This window comes from Ictalurus furcatus, chromosome 6, assembly GCF_023375685.1.
Source record: "Ictalurus furcatus strain D&B chromosome 6, Billie_1.0, whole genome shotgun sequence".
In the NCBI taxonomy this organism is placed as follows: Eukaryota; Metazoa; Chordata; class Actinopteri; order Siluriformes; family Ictaluridae; genus Ictalurus; species Ictalurus furcatus.
In genome coordinates this window covers 25939904-25963806 of record NC_071260.1, presented here as the reverse complement: position 1 = coordinate 25963806, position 23903 = coordinate 25939904, and the positions used below count along the sequence as shown (strand labels likewise).

Genomic DNA, 23903 nt, shown 5'->3' with positions numbered 1-23903 from the left:
CTGCAAGGAGACGGTCTTATTATAGTTCCAGAGTTAAACATTCACTTGTGCTGCACATTTACAGCTTTTCTGTTTAAACTGACGTGCCGTGGATGATGGTTCAAAAGTAATATCCATCATTTGCTACCTACGGTTTTATGAGCCCAGCTCTGCAGAGCGTACTTTGCTGAGGTTTTGCTGTTCTCTAGGCAGTCATATGAGGGGCTGTTTAAGCCTTTGGATAGGAACTGGGCTGGGAATGAGAGAGCAGAGGTGGCTGAAGAATATTGCTAAAGTTAAAAAAAACCAAAAAAAAACACACACAAAAAAACAGCCCAAAGCAAACATTGCGGCCTTGGAAAGCCGTTTGAGCACCGATGTAATTTCCCTTGGCTGGCCTCCTTGCTCATTCCTCCACCTGCATCCACAGCCATCTTTACAGCCACTTTCGTGTTCCTAACCCATTTTCTTGTCCACTTTGATTCCACTTTTGCGGGCTGCAGAACGTTCTCCAGCACTAGCGAGGGAATGGTGGTGTGGGGGAAGTGGGACTGTGTAAAGAAATTCTTGGTGCTGTTTTGGACAGGATGAAAGAATGTTATTCTCTCACAGTTATGAGTAAGCACAGTCCAAACTACATCTATATTATCTAGCTCTTCAGATATGTTTAAAAGACGTGATGATGATCGGCATTACAGTATCTACAAGCAATTTAACTTAATACAGACAAAACGAAGACAGAAATTTGCAGATTGTACGAAAATGGACCAAAATTGACCAAAAGCAATATTGTTCATACACTCCTACTAAACTGTACCTTTCCTTCATGGGTTGGTACCCTCAAGGGTATACTGCATCTTCTGTACCTTCAGTAGGTGTTTTCCTATAAAGGTACAACTAGTGTAAAGCTTTAAAAGGTAATTACAGTCTAATTATATACCCTAAATCTTTTTTTTAAAGGTATGCTATATCCACATTTTCAGGTGAAAGATGCATATTAAATGTATGAAATATAACTGTACCACCTCAGAGACAAGCAAAGGTAATGAGAGTGTGTGGACACCAAATTTAAGTCATGCCTGGTAATTGATCTCCATTGGCATCTTTGGTTTGCCCACTACCCAGCTAGGCATTGTGTTAGAGTGCGCTCTACAGGTTTAGGTCTAGGTCCAAAGTGCTGATCTGGTATGATTTTACTCTACTCTCTATAAATGGATTCATGAGCATATGAAACACTGAACAGATCTGAGATCAGCAGTCTGGTTTTATATGCAGGACCTCTGGCCTGCTAGCTCCTTGGACAGTCTCCAGACCTCCACACACCCTCCTAGCTCATAATTCACTGCTCGCTCTGCCATGGTTCTGCCAGTTTGAGGTTTGAGACACTGCAAGTGATTTTCTTTGTGTTAGAAAAAATCTGTTTAAGCATAAGCAAGCTCTGTCTGGCTGCACACCTGGTTTCTGAAGCAGGTATGGGATTGCTACAGCCTAATTCTGCATTGTGCTAATCCAAGGCTCTCAACAGAAACACAATATGTAGCTCAGCCAATGCCACCTACAGTGATTAAAAAGTCTTAAATGCTAATAGTTGTGTGCAATGGTCGTTCAAAAGTATTTAAGGCACAAATGTGAAACATCTCCAAAGAGTAAGGTGATCCAGATTCATTGTGTATTTAGTTATTGTGAAAAAATATGCAGTTGGTTGATCCAGGTCTTGAGATACTTCATATATACCTGTGGTCAGATTTGAGGTTTCATTTGCTGTAGAAGTGGCAGCTTCATGTGTATATATATATATATATATATATATATATATATATATATATATATATATACGTGTCATTTTCTATAATCAATAGACTCGTACTATCACCACATCTCTCTCAGCCTTGGACGCTTTCTGTCATGTCCCCAGAACAACAGGAATGGCTGAAGGTGGAGCAACTGTGACTAGAGTCATCTTTCTCCTGATTCTAAGAATTTGATATCCAAAACCTGAGGAGAAGCCAATGAGATTAAGTCCTATTTAAAATTTTTGAGGAGTAATGCAGAAATCTCACGAGATGTATTGGCTAGGACATAGAGAATTTCTGGCTTTCCTGTGACATTGTGGCAGTAAAAGCACTCAGCATACATTCAGAGCAGCTATGAGTGCAACAGAGGTGACACGTGGAAGTCATGGCTGTTATGTGACATTAACACCAGCTCATTTGAGGCTGTTTTAAGTAGATACCAAGTAGAGTTAGAGTCTCTCCAAGAGTTTATTTCTAAACTTCCTGTGAATTTATTGTCCGTGTTGATAGTGAGTAAACTAAACAAAATTACCCCTCTCTCTCTCTCTCATTCACACACACACACACACACATACATATATATATATATATATATATATATAAAATGTTTATAAAAAAATATTATGGGCATGTCTTGATTAGATAATGTAAATTCACTATTTTCAGTACAATGAGTCTAAGGAAAGTAACAAGGTACTTCTGAGTCACAGTATCACACCAGCGTCCCCCCACACTGAGCCAGAGTGAATTCCATTTTGAGGCACACACAGTATAAACCTTCACTTTATCCATTTTACTGCGAATTAAACTTTTGCTGCTTTTTCCGTCTGATTTTTACGGGAACCATCTGGGCCTGGCAGAGTGTTGGAAGTGTGGCCCGGGGCCCTCAGGCTCTTGGCTGAAACCGAGCCTCTCGTCTGAGCACTGAGATAATGAGACTGTACATAGTACGCTGCCGATGGAGGCCTTACACACACACACCGCTAATTCTTTTTACTGGCTTTTACGCAGCTCTCTCTCTCTCACACACACACACACACACTTTTATCTAGAGTTATCTAGATCCTCATAGGATCCTCTCCTTTTTTGACCTTATTTACCTTTTCCTTGTTTGCTTTCAAAATAGTTTCTTTCTTTTTTTTTTTGAGTTAAATAAAACAACAACAAAAGGCTATTTTCTCTGTTGCATTTAAGAATTTAAGCTCGGGATGTGAATCTTCATTCCAGTAAAGTGAAGGAATGTGGCGCTAGTGCCGAGTTTGGCAGGTGCACATCATTTTGGACTAAAGGACAGAAGTCCAATCTGAACCGCACCTTGTTCAACATTACTGAAGGCTTCAGGGCCAACAACACAAAAGCTTAACGGAAAACTAAATACCACAAGTTTGCTGTTGGATGTCTCCTGCAAAAAAAGGTGCCATTGTTTCAAAACTGGACAAGATGAACAGTCTGAGAAATAAAGTATTAATCTGTATTTACTTGTGACTGGGGTGGTACCTTCAGGTCTTTTGTACCATTTGAATGCATATGTTTTATACAGGAAGTGTATCTTTAATAAGCGTGTTGCAATAAACATATTCATGTAATCTAGTAGTCTTTCCTTAAGTAAAATTAAATGAAATTAATTCCATGAAATTAATTACATTATTTAATAATAGTTTCCTTAATTAAATTAAAAACACATTACTATATTCAAAGAAAGAAAAAGTTCATGAGCATCTGATTAGTCTGTAAATGTTCTTTTGTCTCGGGGAAATGGCTGGCCTTCATTAAACTTCCTCTGATTGTTTCTTTAACTAAGGACTTTGCTCTAAAAGATATCTAACCAATAATTTATGGTACATTACTGGTTGCACCTGAAATTATTTTTTTTAAAGATGTTCTCGGTAAAAAGGTACAAAACATCCCCTTGATGGTATTACCGCAGTGACGAGGAAAAGGAGAGTAAGATAATCAGTATTGTAGATTGAGGAGAAGATAGAGATCTCCTCGCTGTGGTTGATCATTAGTTCTGCACTACACACAACATTTATGTAGACTTTTATCAGCTACAGTCAGCGCATGGCACATCGCTCTCTTTTATTCTGCTGATCTATATCTGAGCAAAATGAGCTGTAAACAATTTCACGCTGTGCATGTGTGGCAGCTTTCCATTTATACAGGGCTGAAGGAGAATAAATCTGCTCTTTCAATCGGCTCGTTTCGGTCGGTAACAAAGAAATTTGGTCTTCAGCTCCAGCAGTTGAAATGATATGACGCTATTATACTAGGCGGATAAAAGCTTTAACACTGGCTCGTATTTCTCTCCCAGTGAACAGCTTTCATTTCAAAACAGAGATCAGGACTTCGTGATCACTGTCCGCCATTTTGTTATTAATTGTAAGAACTGAATATGTTTCCTTTAACATGGACAGCAAAATAATAATAATAATAATAATAATAATAATAATAATAATAATAATAATAATAATAATACTCATCGATCAAGCAATATGTATATTCCACGATACATAATCCACAGATCAGCCTACTTGTTCAAAAAATATGTTTTAATAAATAAGCACAATTCAATGCATGGAAATTGAAAGTCTTGCATAGAACAACATTTTTTGGTTTGTTTGTTTTGAATGTAAAAAAAAAAAAAAAAGGCAGTAATCCATGCAGAAAACTATTGCTCTAAATCATATTGGTCCCCTTAAAAGTTGATCAAACTCACAGGTAGCATTATGTACAATACTTTACAAAAAAAATCATATACATCTATATATATATATATATATAAACTCTTCTATTTCAAGGGGGAAATATAGTTTCATTAAAGATAGAAGATGGCTTTCCTTTACTAACACCATGAGGACATTTAGGGCTAAGATGTGAAGTTAGGACTCTGGGCTTCAACAGCACTATGAGTGCATATTAGGCACATTAGGCAGCTCAGGTTGTGTCTTTCATCATGACATGAAGCTTCACGGGTTCTTCGATAAATCCTTTGGTGTCTTCAGAACTAGTGGAAGTAAACAGTCTAGAGGAGGAGGAGAAGAAGAAGGGGACACGAATCATGAAAATGGCGTTAATAGCGTACTGATCTACAAAAAATGTCAAAAAAGATCATGATAATTTAACAACATACCTTTAAATTGTACAATTAAAAAAAGTATCATTGAAACCAAATGTTACGTATTATCAAGTGGAAAGTCTTGTAGTGTTTTCTTACAGTACGCATTACAGCCATACAGTAGGCTATATTGGCATGGGAAGTCATTAATGAGTAAGTGATTTGGTTGTAAGTGGGAGCACATGGCCTTCAGGAAAACGCCTTTTACACTTTAAGCACGCTGCCCAGACCCTGCTGTGGCATGACATCACTGCAAAATAAAAGCGTGCTTTAATATAGTCATTTTGGTTTGGAAAGCCTCTACACCTGCCCGCTCTTCCGATGTCACAGTGGTGTAAAGCACAAACACTACAACACACTCAATCACACTACAACACACTCACTCACACTACAATACACTCACACACTACAACACACTCACTCACACTACAACACACTCACACTACAACACACTCACACTACAACACACTCACTCACACTACAACACACTCACTCACACTACAACACCCTCACACTACAACACACTCACTCACACTACAACACACTCAATCACACTACAATACACTCACTCACACTACAATACACTCACTTACACTACAATACACTCACACACTACAACACACTCACTCACACTACAACACACTCACTCACACTACAACACCCTCACTCACACTACAACACCCTCACTTACACTACAACACCCTCACTCACACTACAACACACTCACTCACACTACAATACACTCACACACTACAACACACTCACTCACACTACAATACACTCACACACTACAACACACTCACTCACACTACAATACACTCACTCACACTACAACACACTCACTCACACTACAACACCCTCACTTACACTACAACACCCTCACTCACACTACAACACACTCACTCACACTACAATACACTCACACACTACAACACACTCACTCACACTACAATACACTCACACACTACAACACACTCACTCACACTACAATACACTCACTCACACTACAACACACTCACTCACACTACAACACACTCACTCACACTACAACACCCTCACTTACACTACAACACACTCACTCACACTACAACACACTCACTCACACTACAATACACTCACACACTACAACACACTCACTCACACTACAATACACTCACTCACACTATAACACACTCACTCACACTACAACACACTCACTCACACTACAATACACTCACTCACACTACAATACACTCACACACTACAACACACTCACTCACACTACAACACACTCACTCACACTACAACACACTCACTCACACTACAACACACTCACTCACACTATAGCACACTCACTCACACTATAATACACTCACTCACACTACAACACACTCACTCACACTACACTACAACACACTCATTCACACTACAACACACTCACTCACACTACAACACACTCACTCACACTACAACACACTCACTTACACTACAGCACACTCACAGCACACTCACGTAAATGCAACACATTCACTTACACTACAACACACTCACACACACTACAACACACTCACTCACACTACAACACACTGCAACACACTCACTTACACTACAGCACAGTCACGGCACACTCACGTACACTACAACACACTCACACACACTACAACAAACTCACTTACACTACAACACACTCACGTACACTACAACACACTCACGTACACTACAACACACTAACTTACACTACAACACACTCACTCACACTACAACACACTCACTCACACTACAACACACTACAACACACTCACTCACACTACAACACACTCACTCACACTACAACACACTCACTCACACTACAACACACTACAACACACTCACTCACACTACAACACACTACAACACACTCACTCACACTACAACACATTCAGTCACACTACAACATACTCACTTACACTACAACACACTCACTCACACTACAACACACTCACTTACACTACAACACACTCATTCACACTACAACACACTCACTCACACTACAACACACTCACTCACACTACAGCACACTCACTCACACTACAACACACTCACTTACACTACAACACACTCATTCACACTACAACACAATCACTCACACTACAACACACTCACTCACACTCACTCACACTACAACACATTCAGTCACACTACAGCACACTCACTCACACTCACTCACACTCACTTACACTACAACACACTCACTCACACTCACTTACACTACAACACACTCACTCACACTCACTCACACTACAGCACAATCACTTACACTACAACACACTCGCTTACACAACACACTCACTCACACTCACTTACACTACAGCACACTCACTCACACTCACTCACACTACAACACACTCACTTACACTACAGCACACTCAGTTACACTACAACATACTCATTCACACTACAACACAATCATTTCACACTACAACACACTACAACACACTCACTCACACTCACTCACACTACAACACATTCAGTCACACTACAACACACTCGCTTACACTACAACACACTCACTCACACTCACTCACACTACAACACACTCACTTACACTACAGCACAATCACTTACACTACAACACACTTGCTTACACAACACACTCACTCACACTCACTCACACTACAGGACACTCACTTAGACTACAGCACACTCAGTTACACTACAACACACTCATTTACACTACAACACAATCACTTACACTACAATACACTCACACACACTCCAACACACTCGCTCACGCTACAACACACTCGCTTACACAACACACTCACTCACACTCACTTACACTACAGCACACTCACTCACACTACAACACACTCACTCACACTCACTTACACTACAGCACACTCACTCACACTACAACACACTCACACTACAACACACTCGCTTACACAACACACTCACTCACACTCACTTACACTACAGCACACTCACTCACACTCACTCACACTACAGCACAATCACTTACACTACAACACACTCACTCACACTCACTCACACTACAACACACTCAGACTACAGCACACTCAGTTACACTACAACACGCTACAACATACTCACTTACACTACAACACACTCACTTACACTACAGCACACTCACTTAGACAACACACTACAACACACTCACACTATAATACACTCACTTACACTACAACAAACTCACTTACACTACAACACACTCATTCACACTACAACACATTCACTCACACTCACTTACACTACAGCACACTCGCTTACACTACAACACATTCACTTACACTACAGCACAATCACTTACACTACAACACACTCACTTACACTACAACACACTCACTCACACTCACTTACACTACAACACACTACAGCACACTTATTCACACTACAACACACTCACTGACACTACAGCACACTCACTCACACTACAACACACTCATTACACTACAGCACACTCACACTACAACCCACTACAACACACTCACTCACACTACAACACACTCACTTACACCACAACATACTACAACACACTCACTCATACTACAGCACACTCACTTACACTACAGCACACTCACTCACACTACAACACACTATAACACACTCACACACTACAATACACTCACTCACACTACAGCACACTCACTCACACTACAACACACTCACTTACACTACAACACACTCACTCACACTACAACACACTCACTTACACTACAACACACTACAACAGACTCACTCACACTACAACACACTCACTCACACTACAATACACTCACTTACGCTACAACACACTCGCTCACGCTACAACACACTCACTTACACTATAACACACTCACACTATAATGCACTCACTTACGCTACAACACACTCACTCACACTACAGCACACTACAACACACTCACTCACACTACAACACACTCATTCCCACTACAACACACTCACACTACGACACACTCACACTACAACACACTCACTTACACAACACACTACAACACTCACTTACAATACAACGCACTCACTCACACTCCAGCACACTCATTTACACCACAACACACTACAACACACTCACTCACACTACAACACACTCACTTATACCACAACACACTCACTTACACTACAACACATTCACTTAGACCACAACACACTCACTCACACTACAACACATTCACTTATACTACAACACATTCACTTATACCACAACACACTCACTCACACTACAACACATTCAATTACACCACAACATACTACAACACACTCACTCACACTGCAGCACACTACAACACACTCACTCACACTACAAGACACTTACTCACACAACACACTCACTTACACTACAGCACACTCACTCACACTACAAAACACTACAACACACTCACTCACACTACAACACACTCGCTTACACTCCAACACACTACAACACACTCGCTTACACAACACACTCACTCACACTACAACACACTCACACACACTACAACACACTCACTCACACTACAACACACTCACACTACAGGACACTCACTTACACTACAACACACTCACTCACACTACAATACATTCACACACTACAATACACTCACACACTACAACACACTCACTCACACTACAACACACTCACTCACACTACAACACACTCACTTACACTACAGCACACTCACTCACACTACAACACACTCACTCACACTACAACACACTCGCTTACACTCCAACACACTACAACACACTCGCTTACACAACACACTCACTCACACTACAACACACTCACACACACTACAACACACTCACTCACACTACAACACACTCACACTACAGGACACTCACTTACACTACAACACACTCACTCACACTACAATACATTCACACACTACAATACACTCACACACTACAACACACTCACTCACACTACAACACACTCACTCACACTACAACACACTCACTTACACTACAGCACACTCACTCACACTACAACACACTACAGCACACTCACTCACACTACAACACACTCACTCACACTACAACACACTACAGCACACTCACTCACACTACAACACACTACAGCACACTCACTCACACTACAACACACTACAGCACACTCACTCACACTACAACACACTCACTCACACTACAACACACTCACTTACACTACAACACACTATAACACACTCACTCACACTACAACACACTCACTCACACTAAAGCACACTCACTCACACTACAACACACTACAACACACTCACTCACACTAAAGCACACTCACACTACACCACATTCAATCACACTACAACACACTCACTTACACTACAATACACTCAGTCACACTACAACACACTCACTCACACTCACTTACACTAGAACACACTCACTTACACAACACACTCACTCACACTACAACACACTCACTCACACTACAACACATTCACTTACACTATAACACACTCACTTATACTACAACACATTCACTTACATAACACACTCGCTTACACTACAACACATTCACTTACACAACACACTCGCTTACACTACAACACACTCACTCACACTACAACACACTCGCTTACACTCCAACACACTACAACACACTCGCTTACACAACACACTCACACTACAACACACTCACACTACAACACACTCGCTTACACAACACACTCACTCACACTACAACACACTACAGCACACTCACTCACACTACAACACACTCACTCACACTGCAACACACTCACTCACACTACAACACACTCACTCACACTACAACACACTCATTTACACTACAACACACTCGCTTACACTCACTCACACTACAACACACTCGCTTACACAACACACTCACTCACACTACAACACACTCGCTTACACCACAACACACTACAACACATTCAGTCGCACTACAACACACTCGCTCACACTACAACACACTCGCTTACACTCCAACACACTACAACACACTCGCTTACACAACACACTACCTCACACTACAACACACTCACTCACACTACAACACACTCGCTTACACCCCAACACACTACAACACACTCACTCACACTACAACACACTCGCTCACACTACAACACACTCATTTACACTACAACACACTAAAACACTCACTCAGTACATTGTGTATGCATCATCACTGTCATGACTGGGGTTAACGTTTGTGTTCTGGCGTTTGGTTATCTTTAAAGAGTAACACCAGGAAACTATTAAAATATAACAATCTGACATGTTATTGTTATTACAAAAGTAACGTCCCAGAGAACATTCTAGGGTCAACTTTTTTTTTTAAAACTTTTTTTGACCAAATGCCGCAGTTTCTCATAAGCGCGATTAATAAAACTATTAAATGATTTATTGAGACTATAAAATCTAATTAGATATCTTGCTTACTAATCATCTATATTCACTGTCTTTCAACACCTCCCTCCCCAATATTCATGGTGTTATCATTTTCTTCAAATGTATATATCTTAGACAATATCCTCGGATTTCCAGTCTGAACATTCTGCAGTGTTTATTTCAGTTCAGAAAAGATTCTGATATTTATTATTTATTTATGATGTCTAGTAACTTTCACACCTAAACTTCAATATAGCGTTTTCCCCCTGGACTGATTATATCTAAATCTGATTTCCCCACAAATAAATTAGACTATTCTATTAGAATAAATTCTTTTAGATATTTAAATGGATAACTCTGTATTTAACTGCATTTATTTTTCACTTTAAAGTGCACTTGCAGTTGTTCTCACTCTATAGATCTTTAATGTAGTTTTATACTAAGGAGATGCGGTTGTTGGAGAACTGTCTTTTTTTTTTTTACAGAAAGGATTTATTTCGCAAGACGATGTTATATGCTTCAAGATGGAAAATGTTCCATAGACCTTACCGAAATTGCTGAAGCATTCCTGCGATGCCTCTCTCCCTCATCAAGCTCACATTTTCTGAAGACTAATAAACTATTCCACCAGCTTAAATGATTTCATTAGCCTTATCCGTTTGTTAAACTCTTCTGAAAAATAAACTATAAGAGAAAGAAAAACTAAGCGATATAATGATGTCAAAGTTTAGATTTATCAAAGGCTTTATAAAGAGTTAATGAGACATTCATGTCAGTAGTGGATTTGGCTTTACCACTGATAACACACAAATTAATAGCCTTTCTGAAGCCCACTTATAATGAATTATAATAATGAAAACCTCACAGCTCTTATTATTATTATTATTATTAGGCTATTATTATTATTATTATTATTATTATTATTATTATTATTATTATTATACCGTGCAGAATAGCAGAGCAAACCCATTTACACCATGTAAATATTATTTGACTTAATTTAAATTCACCAGTATTTTTTAGGAAACATCATAACCTTTTAATTATTTACATTTCATTTCACTTGAATTTTTAAGGTAGCAATTTTATTTTATTCGCCCTTAAAACATGTCATGCACTACAAATCCACTACAATAGCAGGATTACCTTTGACAAAAAACCTTGGAGGAAAAAGTAACTACATTGTGTGTGTGTGTGTGTGTGTGTGTGTGTGTGTGTGTGTGTGTGTGTGTGTGTGTGTGTGTGGTGGATTGTTCATGTCGCTACATACCCAGGTGGCATGATTGGTGTCCAGCTGTGCTGGAGGTCGCTAGTGCGAGGCGGACATGGACCAGGCTCCCTCCATCCTCCACACCGAGAAGGCGTAACTGAGTCTCTCGTGCGCGACGTAGCTGCAGCTGGACATCTTGCTGTCCATCTCGTCGCTCTGCAGCACCTGATAGAGGAAGTCGATGTAGCGGGATGCCAGCTTGAGCGTCTGGATCTTGCTCAGCTTGTCGGAGGGCAGGGTCGGGATGATCTTGCGCAGAGACGCGAACGCTTCGTTCAGAGACTGAGTCCTCTGGCGCTCGCGCACGTTGGCCAGCACGCGCTGATTCTGCAGCTCCTCGTAGGACTGCGCTCGGCTCGGACTCGCCTTCTTGCTCCGTTTAGCCGAGCCGGGACTTCCGCCAGAGCTGTCCTCCTCACTCGACTTTTTACTCGGTCTCCTCTTCCGGGCGAAGCGCCTGTGCTGGTGCTGCTGCTGCTGCTGCTGGCGGTCCAGCTCCTCCTCGCTGGTCCCGAGACTGTCCACCGGAGACACGGGTGAACTCGAGCTCTCTTCCATTTCTCGTTTAAAGAAATGTAAGGGCACGGGGGGAAACGCGCTCTCCGCCTTCGAATCCGTGGTGAGAAAGTAAATCCGTGCGGGATGACAACAGACAGAAAAAACGTTTCAGGAGTTTGGATGGTCCAGTGTGTGTGTGTGTGTGTGTGTGTGTAAAGGTGTGTGTGTGTGTGTGTGTGTGTGTGTCTGTGTGTGCTGTATTCTCGCTCTGACGTGCACTAAAGCTTTGGCCCACTTTTCGTCCCGTAGGAAGTTTTTGCCTAATGTTTTTTGGAAACTTTATCCCAGTCTCTGATGCTAAATAGATGGAGGGGGAGGTCTCATCGCGTCCGATTGGCTGACAAATACACAGGAGGGATCAGTTTTAAGTTACACTGTCTTTGCAGAGACGTCAGACGAGCAGCCTGACTTTAGGAAGATAAATATTTTCTAAATAGCTTCTAATCGATATAAGTTAAGCACAGCCGACAATCCATCAATTCAAAACAACAACAACAATTCTTCTTCATAATCATAATCATCATAATCATAATAATAATAATAACTGATTTCTTATTATTATTATTATGCATCTGAGTATTATTATTATTATTAGTAGTAGTAGTAGTAGTAGTAGTAGTAGTAGTACTAACTATCATCTATCATCAGGATAACAGTTCTTTACAAAAAAACAAAAAACAAAACCCGCCACCAACCACAGAAACACTGTAGCTACCTCCGATCAATTAAATCATTGGCTACATGTCAAATTTATATTTACATTTATATTTATTCATTTAGCTGACGCTTTTATCCAAAGCGACTTACAAATGAGAAAATACAAGCAAAATACTGTTGTGTCCATAGTATACAATAATTTATAGCAATTATCGGTAATATAAATAAATAAATAAATAAATAAATAAATAAAATGCCCTGCCTCACCCGATATATATACCCGATGGTCCCGTCTTCACACTAATATTTCAGTATTAATGCATCTTGAAATTGTTACAACATTCTTCTTCTTCTTCTTCTTCTTCTTCTTCTTCTTATCGTCCTCGTCATCATCATCATTATAAGTGCGGCAATACACGCTTTTGGGGTGTTTAATAATTTAGGCCTAATTGAATTAATACATATTATTACTATTATTATTATTATTATTATTATTATTATTATTATTATTATTATTATTATAGTCATCATCGTCATCATCATCAGTGCGGCAATGCATGCTTTAGGGTGTTTAATAATTTAGGCCTAATTGACTTATAGGCTACACATTATTATTATTATTATTATTATTATTATTATTATTATTGTCATCGTCATCATCATCATCAGTGCGGCAATACACGCTTTTGGGTGTTTAATAATTTAGGCGTAATTGAATTAATACACATTATTATTATTATTATTATTATTATTGTTGTTGTTGTTGTTGTTGTTGTTGTTATTTAATGCCGATGTTTAAAAACTACAACGAATAGACTTTCAACATGGCCATTAGTGACATTCTCTGTTAGTTAAACTGATTGACTCTCGTTTTCGTTTTTCTTGCTGCGCGCTGAAGTCGCTCATATATGACGTCAGGTGTTTAACACCTTGCGCGTCGCACGTGGCTTTATCGTTCGCGTTATCCGCTTTTCACAGTTCCTGACCGTGGCCTTCAGGCGTCTTTTCATCCAAGTGAGTAATGCGTCTTTTGTGGTTTATTATAATTAAAATCACACAACCATATGATGCTTTTAACGAATTCTCCCACAGTCAATTAACAGTCAATTAAAATAATTTATAAAAAAGAAGAAAGGAAAAAAATAACAGGTGTGTCTGAAACACTATATTCACTACACTGTTTTAAGGATTTTTTTTTTTTTTTTTTTTTTTACTGATGTCTGAAAACAGCACAGCGCAGAACATTTAGGACATTGATCAAATCTTACAACACGTTGCAATAAATCTTAGAATAGCGTACAGAACAACAAAAATCTGTTTTGTCTTAAGTAGAAGTAGTAGTAGTAGTAGTAGTAGAAGGGAAACATTAAGGGCAGAAGCTTTTTCTGACCAGTCTATTATATTTACACTAACCGGTTTGTTCATTTGTTAAGTCTTTTTTTTCTTTTCTTTTGATACTATTCCTCTTCAAAAACCAAAATCATTAGCTAGTTAAGCAGCAGTTAATAAACTAATCCCAGTTTGTTTGTCTCATTGCACATGTCCTGTCCTATATTTCCTCATTTGAGAAACAAATCAAAACCCTCCTAACTGTGCGATAGCCCATGTGTTTGATTTATTTGTTTTTATTTTATTAAAAGTAAAAAAATATATATTTTTTAAAATCCTCCAAATTCACTTATGTACTAGTTTGGGTTCATGTTAGACAAAAAAAAAAAGAAGAAGAAATAGGCTTACAGTCAAGGTGCACCTTCTGATGTGTTCCTCCGAATCTATTCTTTCAACCATGATGAAAATCTTCTGCCTGTTGTTTTCCAGGGAAAAAAAAATGTCCAGTCTTTCACAATACCCCAACCACATGTCCAAGGCGGCCTGTTGTGCTGAACTTTTGGCAAAGCCTCACAAGTTCTGCCGCTTCAATGCGCAGTCTGGACTGTCTCCTTGTACAAGACAATAATGATGCATGTCAGATTTCTTTTACCAGCGTCCAGTGCTTTAGAAGAGGCTGTTGGATGTTTTATATACTGGTGAAGCGTGGTCAGATTTGTTAGGTTTTAAATTGTGAAATGCATCTTCTTTTGATATTTCATTCACGTTTGCACATGTAATGCACATGGGGATTGAGGTCCCTGAAATGGTCACAGAGAGTACAGTGATATATTCTGCAATATATTCCAGGATCTAAACTTTAAATATATCAGAACACTAAGGTCATTTTCACCACAAGAAAACCTCCTGAAAGACACGCTTGATCTACTGTTGTTCTGCATGAACTTGTATGATGCTTTTGGGAAAATCAGTAGCCTGTTTTGTTTGATACGATTTCTGGGAAGTCTGGGTAGTTGACCATGTAGCAGAGCTGTAGAATGATACGAATTGCAAGTTGTTCAGGAATGTATTTCGTTGCCACACCTTAAGCCTGGTCCAGTCTTCAATTTAAGAAGAAAAAAAAGGTTTTTTGATAATCACTACTGGCAGCATAATTTCCGAAGTAGTCTTGAACTATGTAAGAGAAATCATCTCAAAATACTTTACAAAACTGCCTATTAGACCTGGATTATTCCATGCTTATATTCTAAGCAGCAGTTACACTGCTGGCAGACTGGCACACGATGGAGATCATTCATAGACCTTAATCTTTAGAATTTATGGTTTCTGACCCAAGAGCCGCCCTTTAAAATCCTAGCCAGTGTTTTCTGGGGTAAAAAAAAGCAGTTAAATGGGCCGATACAAGTTCAACAAGACTGGGTTTTCACCAGTAGACCTGAAACAAGTGCAAGATGGTTTTAGAAAGGGAAGAAAGATATCAAATAAATACAATAGAAGTAAAATTCCAAATGATGCAACAAAACACCTTTTACAAAACAAACGATGAATGATGGTCCACAAAGACTAATTTGTAGTATTGACCTTAACATCAACAAGTAAAAGCATGACAGATGAGAATATACCTAGCTCTCTAGAGACCAGGGGAGTAATGCAGTGACAATATCTGTATCTGTTTAGTGCTCCAAATAGCTGTATCTGTATTCAGATTTAAACCGGAAAGTGGGTGTAGCCTAGAAGTTTTTTTGTTTTGTTTTGATTAAATATGAACTCATCACTGTCACACAGGACTCTTTATTTTATCCAGCTTGAACAGTTAATATATTTGTTTGCACCTGCCCATGATATTTTCTAACAAATTTAGCTGGTTCTATTTCCCAAACTATTAGCCTAATTTAACTATTAGCCCAATTACCCTGACCAGACAGTTACTAAGGATGCTGTAAATACTGTACAATTTCCAATGTCGCACGTTCATCTCGACACGGTCTGTCTTTGTTCCACAAGCTTCATGTCTGAAAGTAAAAATCACCTGCTTGCAATTTAGTTAACGTCCTGTGGGATCCCAGTCCTGGTGCACCTCTGGTCTCAACCAGATGCCTTGTGAATGTTTTTGGGGAAAAAAAAAAAAAAAATTCCCTATCAGAGATTTGTGCATACACTAGCACTGAATGCAACAATGAACATCCAACACAGTGTCCTGCACTACAATTCCAGCGCTAGGTACCTTTTTATCTGTACATGCATACAAATGTACGTCATGTAAAATTGACTCTAATCATGAATTGCATTTAAATGATTCCTGCCTTTTGAAGGTACCACATCCCAGACATAATTTAAACGTCATCTGTCCATTCAGTCTTGGTAAGAAGATGAGAGAACTGTTTCCTTCACCCTGCATTCCTCCATCACCCCAACAGCTTCAGAGAGACTCCATATGGATGCTGCAGCTCCTTTGGAACATGAGCTTGTGACGGTCGGTATAATACCATACATATTTCCTCACTGATCTTCATAGGTACTCTTCTTATTCTCCTGAACTGACGGGCAGGCCCTAGAGATGACCCGCATCAGATCAAAGATGTGTAATGCCATATTTCACTCTGCTAAGATGACGTGTTTACATCTCCCTGACACCTCTAAATCAGCTCCACATGGCCTGGAACTCTTTAATAAGCTGAAATCCTTTCTGTAGAGGTCTGTCATATGCTTTGGCAGAGGGCTGCGGCGGCTGCTTTCAGGCTGCAATAAATAGAAAGGAAACAGGAGAAAACCAGTGACTTTTTGCAGCGCTGGCACCTCCAATCGATGTTTCCTCGAACAATCTAGTAGGACAAAGGTGGGTACTGTGTAGGTTGGTGGATGATCTTGCTTATGAATGCTGTATGAAGAAGGAAGAGTAGGTGTGATCCATAAAGGAGATGATTTGTAGGACGTGATCAGTGGTTTTACAGTCCAGATGTATCCTATGGCTCAACGTATAAGGCCTTGCCTGAAATGAACTGGGCTGATCCTACTGTAAGTGAAGGCAGATGGGCTCTGCGTGTTTGTGCATCTTACATTTGTTGATTAGGTGCACAGACTGGTTTTGTGAGCTCATGCATGCAATATGTTCTTTACACCAAGATGAACAGATGATGCAGGAAAACTGGGAGCAGCTGTTTTTCATCGCTATTACCTCAGATGCTATTAGTGTTACTGCCATCAACTTGTGCTGCTGCTGCTACTGTGCACAGCGTCACACTCACCTGTTTAATCCTGTAGTGCCAAAACATACAGAACCTTTCAGCATAGTGTCCTGGCTCTAGGCTGCCATCCATTTTTGTTCCTTTCAAGCAAGTAGCGTAGTGTCAGTGTGTGCTTTGCTGCACAGGCTGTAAAGGTGGTGTGAATGTAACACACTTGGGTGAACTAGGAGTGTAAACGTCTTCCAACAAACACTGCTGTTTGGATACACAAGCTCTTCATTCGCACCTTTTGATGCAACAATCAGGACAAGGGCCCGCCGACAGTAACACTTAGTTCATCGTAAGTCATCTTTACGCAAAGAAATTGCTTTAGCAGCACCAAAGAGAGAGTGTACTGTTCACTCTATGCGATCCGTACAGGATTTTTAATCAAATTTTTAATCAAAATCACATAACACGTCTTGGCCCAAATCTGCAGTAATTTTAAAAAAAATTGCAAGCTCCTCTGAATATTGCTGAGTTTGCTTGATTTTGCGTTCATTTCTGCAATCGCAAAATTGCTAAATCTTGGAAGGACTGTTTATGGGAAAGGAAGAATTATTTGTAAAGGATGAAAATGGATTCTAAATGTAAAAAATCGCAGTCTACAATCAATTAACGACCGATGCTTAGTAGTACCTGCTCTGTGGCTCAAGGTCCCTTTCCAGAACCTTCCCACTAACTGTCCCTCAGTGGTGGAATGAACTTCCAACCTCAATCCGGACCGCAGAATCAGGCACTATCTTCAAAAAACAGCTAAAGACCCACCTCTTCTGTGAACACCTAACTAACCCCTAAAATGCCAACCACACATTATCTTTAAAAAGAATAAATAAATAAATAAATAATTAAAAAATACATACTCTGGCTCTCACACCTCTATTCTGCGCACTTTGCTTCTTCTAGAACTCAATTAAAAGATCTTGTATGGTAGCACTACTTGTATTGTTCTCCGCTTGATATATCGCTTTGCTTGTATTTTCTCATTTGTAAGTCGCTTTGGATAAAAGCGTCTGCTAAATGAATAAATGTAAATGTAAAAATCAAACTGTTTCACAGGAATTCCAACTTCTGTTTGCTTTATTAGTATCTCAGAAACATTAACATGCCTATGTGAGGTATTCAGATTACACCAGACCCTAGAAGTAATTTATGTAACACTTGAATGAAGAATAAAACACTTGGAAGCATGCTGTTATTGGAAATGAATCAGTGGCTGGGCAGTGTGATGGAGCCCAATGTGAAGCTGAGTTACTGTTACCACCCTGAAGTTGATTATTTTTCAATAATAGCACAGCACAAAGTGTTTTATTTCTTGTACCACAAAAGTTTCCTGTCACGTAGATTTTTTTTTATCTATTAAAGAATGCCACATTGTACTTTTTATCCATTTAAAGTTATGTTTAATGTTGTCTGCAAAACAAGTTGGATTCTGTTGTTACTTGCATTGTAGCAGATATAAACAGTCAATCGTTATTAAGCCTATTGTATAATATTTTTAAGATATTATATAATTTTATATAAGCTATATTTTCTTATTTCAGCTTGAAGTAATAAATTCAGAATAGAATAAGACAATTCTAGGCTGAAATTAGTAAAACTGTCTATAAAAAGGCTTAATGGCCTTTATATTTATTCTGTTATGAACTTATAAATACTATAACTTTTTTTTTTCTTTCATTTTATGCAGTGTTGATTGTTAAACCCTTTAATAGATGTTAATTTTATCTCTAATGTTATGGTTATAACAGTTCAGCGCCTACATGCCCACATCGTTTATCAGAATTTTTAATATAAATCAATAAGCTACACCTATATACAAGGAAATTGACTTTTCTGATTTGTACATGCCACAATTTACATTTTTTTTACCCCCACGACAAGGTGTGTTTAAAAACGCATTAAAGGGTCCTTCATAAATGTTGCATTAGGGAGTGTGTAACAGCTTGAAGCATTTAGGTTTGTTTAATATGATGCAGACTTCAACCGCTGTGTGTGCTGTCAGGGCTGGATCATGGAGGCTTTGCGTGGCTTCTCTCCAGGGTGCCAGGGGCCCCAGAACACTGCTGCCGCTGCTCGCTTTGATTTCAGCTGAGGTGAAGCAAATGGGCCAGAACGCTTCCATCACACACTCTCTGGATTGGGCTCTGACAGGCCAAGCCTGCAATTCTTTACTCCGAAGAAGAGAAAAAGATTAAAGAAGCATGAGAAATGATTCTGTACCAAGCTTAAGAGTTACATTCATTTGCACATATATGTGCAGGTTAAAGCATGCTAGACTATTGTAAACCAATAATAGATCAGTGTTTGGTAGGTTCCATTTGGTTGGCTTTAAGGAAGCCCTATTTCTGATCCATCTGGACAGAAATATATTAGACACATCTGTTACTTGCACTGTATGAATGAATAAACACACGTTTCCTTTCTCACTCCAGATTCTAGACTTGTACTGTATACAGGTGAATAATTTTAACTTTCACGTATCAGTATTTTTTGTTTACTTGACAGTTGAGAAACAGTTTGTCTACAACAATTGCAAACAATGTGGCAGAAAATTATTCTTTAGAGCAGGGGTATATTAAAAATGTTGAAAAGGTCCGGTTACATAAAACTCCTTGCATACAAAGCAGCTACCTGTTCATGCATACCATTAGTGATTAGTTCATACCTATTTAAAAAAAAAAAAAAAAAAAAAAAAAAGAAAAGACAATTTCAAAGGATTTTTGTTTTGTAGTAGCATTTCGTCTAATCATTTTCATGTTAATGTGCAACAGTCTCTCAACAGATGAGACATATGTTTTGAAGCTGTAGTGGAGAATCATCTTCAGGTAAATCGTTTATACAAATGCATGTGATCGATCATGACCGAGAAACTGATACAGAAGCTGAGCTGGATCATCTTGGAAAGCTAGATTGACCCTACAGTTTTTTTTTTTTTGTCCCCCCCCCCCATATGATGTACTGTACAGTTTCATATGTTCAGCTATGGTGGTTGAGTACAGTATTCGATTCAGTTTGCTGAAATACTTCCCCTGCATCTGCCAGGTGATGACCCCTACTTTAGAGCGGTTTGCTAGATTGTAGATCTAAAGAACATTTTGACTGATGGATATTTAAGTATTTTGCTGGTTTGTCAGAAATATTATGAGGAAATTGATTGAAAGTGATTGAAAATGATTCTTTGGTTTTTCCATGGAAACAGCAAATAAAATATTAAATAATTATGGACTGAAAATCAACGGAACCAAAATGACATCACTTTAAAGAAGCTTTTCTGGCACCTTTATTTTCTACAGTGTATGTTATTTCACTTTATTCTTCAGATTATTATTAAAGTTTTTTTTTTTTTTTTTTTTTTTTACAAATTATTCAGTTATTATATTTAGGGTTAGGGTGTTTTACATTTTTTTAAATCTTCCATTATTTTTTTAGTAATATTTATGTTTTTTAATTCTACATGGCTTGTGATGACATCAGGGCTGTCAGTAGCCTCCTCTGTGATTCTCACAGCTTTTTCCAACCATGAGCCATTTTCTACCTTCTGTCAACACGTAACATCCATTATTTCATTCACTATTAAACTTTTAATGGGAAATTCTAGTTATTAGAAGCTTTGAAGCACTGACTGGAGTCTGCAGCTCATTACTGCAGTAAATGTACACACCGCTCCCTCTTCTCTCACACACCCTTTTCTTAGCAGTATATTTTAATGAGACGTACACTTGTGACCCTAGTGCCAAGGTTAGCCTCAGGCTCACAGCACAGTGCGACCAGGTGGCCAGGACTCCCCCACTGAGCCTGGGTAAACACAACCTGTTTACCCTGCTGATTGGCCAGGCAAAAGTGAATAACAGGGCCATAATTGGTGTAAACGCAAGACGGACATTTACAGTCAAGTGCAAGTCTGAAGTCCTTACGCAAAAGTAAGACAGTACACAAAATCCTGCACTTGTTCATACAGAGACGCTTTTGTGTTCTAATCTAATTGATTTAGCGTTATCTCTTGAAATAGTTAAGAATAAAGTGAAGGGATTTTAAGAAGAAATATGAACGATTTTTTTTTCTTGCTCAGCGACTAAACGTATAACAAAATCTGTGATGTCCACTAAAGGGACAAATGTTCTCATTATAAATTCTAAAATAATTTAAACAGAGTAATGTGTATAGACTTTTCAATGTTAATCAGTCTTTCCAGGAATTCTCGATTTTTTTGTGTTCACTGAAATTAGCGCAAAATTAAGGAAACTCGGCAAAATTTGGAGGAGCTTGCAGTTTTTCAAAATTACAGCAGATTTGGACCAAGGTGCGCCATGTGACGTCATCACAACGTGCATTCAACCAAAGTCCTGTTCAATTCACGTGTGTCGAACATGAGTACAGCTAAAAGGTCTCATTTACCAACAAACATCACTGCAAAAGACCACGTAAAACAATTTTTTGCAATTGCAATTTTGCCAGTTTTCTGCAAAAAAGCACAAACTATCTAACTAATAATCTTAACCACTAATGGGGAAAGTATGTTCTCAGCAATTAGACCAGACCTTTTCTTTGTTTTTGTTTTGCTCACTATTAATCTTCAAAACCCTTGCCTTACATACAATGTATGCATGATAGATCTGGTCCATGTGGGTTTCAATTAATCTGTTCTGTATGAATAATCATTTATCACTGTGGCATAATATACAATTTTATATACCATTATCTATATCTTTATAGCATATTATACATCTTTTTCCTGAATCTTTCTTGATATAATGAAGCTAAAAAGCCAAAGTGTAGCTGTAAGTAATGCTTCTAAACATACTCGGTTATTTATAATAGATGATAAATGATGTACATATTGTCTAGATAAAGCTGTAGTTGATCTGTATTTCAATTCAAATTATAAATATTTGTATAGCATTTTTAGCAATGGACATTGTTATAAAACAGCTTTACAGAAATAATGTAAATTCAGAATATACTTTTAAATGGATATATTTATCCAATAATTCTGTTCAATTTGGTTTTACACTTACAGTTGTGTGACAGTTTGCGTGACTCACACAAAGGCTAGGGTTAGAGGTGGTGTTTGTACCATATGTACCTTTTCTTATGACGTCATTGAATAAGCTCAAACCATCCAGCTACATCCATTCCAAGTCAAATGAATCTCTTCAGAGATCAGACAGTATTGTTTGGCTATAAGTTGTTGAAATGAACACTGTAGTTTGATTTGTGACAAAGGATCCAGATGAATATAATTGTTTATATAGTATAAAAGCATGCTGGTTCTGAAGGAGACGCCGTAAACACACCTGCCTCTTTGTATATAGAAAGCTTCCTGTTGTTGCCCTCATTAGCAGACTGATCACTTGGACTTTTGCTAAATAAACCAAACCTCGCAAACTGATAAACAATCTGGAAAATGATACAGTTAGCAGGATGAAGATATATGTATGAAGTATGAAAAAAGATATCTCCATCCATTTCTGTGTGAGTGATTGCACAACTAGGGTGCCATTTATGTGCCATACATATGTTACAGTTAGAATTATGTATGTAAACTAAAAGTAAAAGGTGTTTTAAACATAGTGTCCTTCACCGTTATATACAGTATATCAGATAAACAACCCAAATCTACAGCACTTGAAACCACATTTTAGCCTGTACCAGCTAACTATAACTAC

The 23903-nt window shown here is 38.6% G+C and overlaps 1 protein-coding gene across 1 annotated transcript; it reads right to left on the bottom strand.

The window, feature by feature from the left end:
• Positions 1–3547: 3547 nt before the first annotated feature.
• twist2 lies at positions 3548–14072 on the bottom strand. Its single transcript, XM_053627351.1, has 2 exons — positions 12467–14072; positions 3548–4794 (listed from the first exon to the last, which is right to left on the bottom strand). Exon 1 carries the CDS (start codon positions 13022–13024, stop codon positions 12506–12508), a length of 519 nt encoding a protein of 172 aa, XP_053483326.1. The 5' UTR covers positions 13025–14072; the 3' UTR covers positions 3548–4794; positions 12467–12505.
• Positions 14073–23903: the final 9831 nt, after the last annotated feature.